Genomic DNA, 3,267 nt, shown 5'->3' with positions numbered 1-3,267 from the left:
TTCTCAGGGTCGCGCTGTCTCCTGGCACGGCCGCTCCAGACCCGTCGCCATCTTAAAGTCCAGATTCTTATTTTTAAAAGATTGTGCCTATAATTAGAACAAATCTCCAATATCACTTTCATTGACTTCATGAACTCCTGCATCTTTGCAAGATTTGCAACTTCACTTTGCAATAGGCTATGTGTACTGGAGTAAGAGACTGACCCACCAGTAGTCAAAGGGCAGAGCTGAGGTTAAGAAAAGAAAGAGTTTGAGTAAGGATTCATTTTACAGGTGACTGGTTCCTTTATGAATTTTTTCACATGATGCAAATTTTTGATTCCTTACATAATCTCATAAACTCTGATACTTGGATACTAAATAACTGAAGAAAAGGATTCCCTGAAAACAGCATTTGGAAACAATAAACTGGAATGATTAAGTAAATCATATTACATCTATACTGTGGATACTGGAGTTAAATTAATAAAAGCACTCTATATATTTTGATAGAAAAGATGACTAAGATCACTAAGATATTTTGTGAGTGAAGGAAAGTTGCAGAATAAAATAAAGATATGGTACAATCCCTGCATTTTCTTCATAATGTGTTTAACATTTGGGAGAAATATCTGGGAAGGGAAATAAGACCCCACAGGAACATTCATTTTTTATTCCATACATGTCTATGTACTTCTGTAGTGTTTCATTCCTTTACAAAGAACACATATTTATGTACTACTTATATAATTAAAATTTGTAAATCATTAAGTTTATTAAAATAAAAGTTAAAGGGTAGAAAGATAAAAAAAAAGTAAGAGAAAATAAATGATAGATAAACCAGATGCAAAAAATATAAATAAGTGAAAATGAAATATAAAAATGTCAACAAAGGGCAACTATAAAACCAGAGTATAAAGTATAAAAGCTAAGAAAAAATAAAACAATGAAAATGTAGTTAGAATAAAAAGGTAGAAGAGACACTATAAATGATGAGAGAAAGAAGTTCAAGGATAAAACAAAGCAAATTAAAAGTTTAAAAATGAGCAAATTTATAGACAAGGGAATATGTCATTATATTAAATTTACTTTTTATTAATTGACACATAATTGTGTATATTTATAGGGTGCATTGTGATATTTGAGTGCATGTGTAAAATATGCGATGATTACATCAGAGTAATTAACATATCCATCACCTCAAACATTCATTTGTTTGTGCTGGGAATATTCAAAATCTTCTCTACTAGCTATTTGAAATTATAGAATAAATTGCCATTAACTGTAGTTGCCATATAGTGCCATAGAACACTAGAGCTTATGCTTCTTATTTATCTGTAATTTTATATCCATTGACCACACTCTCTCCCCCTCCAACACTTGCTAGTCTCTGGAACCACTATACTACTCTCTTCTTCTACGAGATCAACTTTTTAAGCTTCTACGTAGAAAAATATAAGGTAGAAGTCCAGAATCAAAAGCTCAGCATCATCTTCAGAAATAATAATTCTTCACATGTGGAATTTTAGATTTCCTGAACATACGTTGTTCAGAGCATTTGGAGTTTCTTGCAAGATGTTCACAGCGGATTGTCTCAAATACAAAGGGCAGAACAGAATGCCCAGCTCCACATCGCTGTGAAGACCTGTCCATCACTAGCCCAATTCCTCTCAGACATTTGCAGAGATGCTCATAAATCTTTGAAGGGATCCTACTAGCCCCCTTCCCTGATTGCAAGCTTGACCCATCTTCTACCTTCAAAATTGTTCTATTACCTCTGTCATTTCAGATCTTTGACTTTTCTCTCACTGAAGAAGAAATGAAGGAGATTGAAGCCTTGAACAGAAATGTCCGCTTTGTGGAACTGCACATGTGAGTTCTTGGGGATCATTAATCGGGTACTGCCCAGTTGTGTGGGATTGTCAAGCATCAACCAACTGGGATCATATGAACCCTGACCTATGTCCATAGAAAGCATAGAGTAAAAGATGGTGGGTGGCATGTTCTGAATATTAAACATGCCTGGATGAAATACATCCATTATAGGAACTTCCAACAACCCTACACTGTTTTTTAAAAGAAGAGTCCTGGCATTTATGACATTCCATGACCTAGGTTAAGGCAAGCTAAGAACCTTGAGGATAATTGACTCATAATGTACATATGTTTAAACAACAAGAGAACAAATATTGAAGCAACATTATTTACTTTTTCCTATAAAACAAAGTGATGCACAAATGAGACCAAAGTCGTCAAACAAGAAACAATTGCTGGGAGAGAAGTATGATGACGTAGGAGAAAGAGCACGAAGTCAGGGACCAAGAACTGAGAATTTTGTTTATTTTTGTTTGTTTGTTTGGAGAGAGGGTGGTTGGCAGCTGGCAGTGCAGGAAAGAATCTAAAATTTTAGACTAATACTTTCTTGCCTTATAAGATTTGGAGCTTCTAGCGCCACCTGCTGGCTGACTTTCCACAAACAGAATTCCTTACACTCCTATGTTGCCAAGTTCAGCTAGCCACCTGAAGGAGTCCTTTAGTCTCTAAATATTACGGGTCCTTTAAAATAAAAAATAATCGGGCCGGCCCGGTGGCGCACTGCTACAGTGCGCCACTTGGGAGCATGGCGGCACTCCCGCGGAGGGTTCGGATCCCACATACAGATCGGCCGCTCACTGGCTGAGCGAGGTGCGGGTGCAACACTGAGGGTTGCAATCCCGTTGCCGGTCCCGGTCCGGTACCGGCACGACACTGAGGGTTGCGATCCGTTGCCGGACATGAAAAAAGACAAAAAGTAAAAAAAATAATAATAATAAAATAAAAAATAATGTAATTTATATATACATACACAAACATATATGGATATCAGTATACACACAGTATTTTTTTTTTCTTAACCATTCTCCATTAGTCTTTCCAATTCTTCAAATCTGCTGGATAGTTATCTTCTTTTTGGTGATCTTGTCCTTAACTGAGCAATTTAGAAAATGTTCATTAAGATGCTTCATATAGTTTGGACATTTATCTTATTGGTTCCACTGTTTTTCATGAGTCGGAAAGTGCTCTGACTGGGCTAATTTTGAATTTCTGAATTAATAAAATAGAGTTCCGATGTGAATTTTCCAGGGGGAAAATTGTTTGACATCAAAAGTTACACCCAGCCTTAAGAACAAGAGTAAATGCAAACACGTAATGCGTTGCCAAAACCAACAAGCAGTTCTGGGTCAATTAATAATTCTTGAAGACAAATGATTTCTATTGAACAAATGTCATTAAGTTAAGAAAAGATAG

The 3,267-nt window shown here is 36.1% G+C and overlaps 1 protein-coding gene across 1 annotated transcript in view; it reads left to right on the top strand.

Annotated features, from left to right (window-relative positions):
• The window catches only part of LOC103585218 (3-oxo-5-beta-steroid 4-dehydrogenase-like), a 45,749-nt gene extending 43,894 nt beyond the window's left edge, over positions 1-1,855 (top strand). The window contains exon 8 of the mRNA XM_008566125.1: positions 1,769-1,855. Within this exon, the coding sequence (XP_008564347.1) occupies positions 1,769-1,855 (87 nt within the window). The remainder of the gene's footprint in view (positions 1-1,768) is intronic.
• Positions 1,856-3,267: the final 1,412 nt, after the last annotated feature.

The sequence above is a fragment of the Galeopterus variegatus genome, unplaced genomic scaffold (genome assembly GCF_000696425.1).
Source record: "Galeopterus variegatus unplaced genomic scaffold, G_variegatus-3.0.2 Scaffold223, whole genome shotgun sequence".
In the NCBI taxonomy this organism is placed as follows: domain Eukaryota; kingdom Metazoa; phylum Chordata; class Mammalia; order Dermoptera; family Cynocephalidae; genus Galeopterus; species Galeopterus variegatus.
The sequence above is the reverse complement of the archived record's forward strand: the minus strand, read 5'-3'. Positions and strand labels throughout refer to the sequence as shown.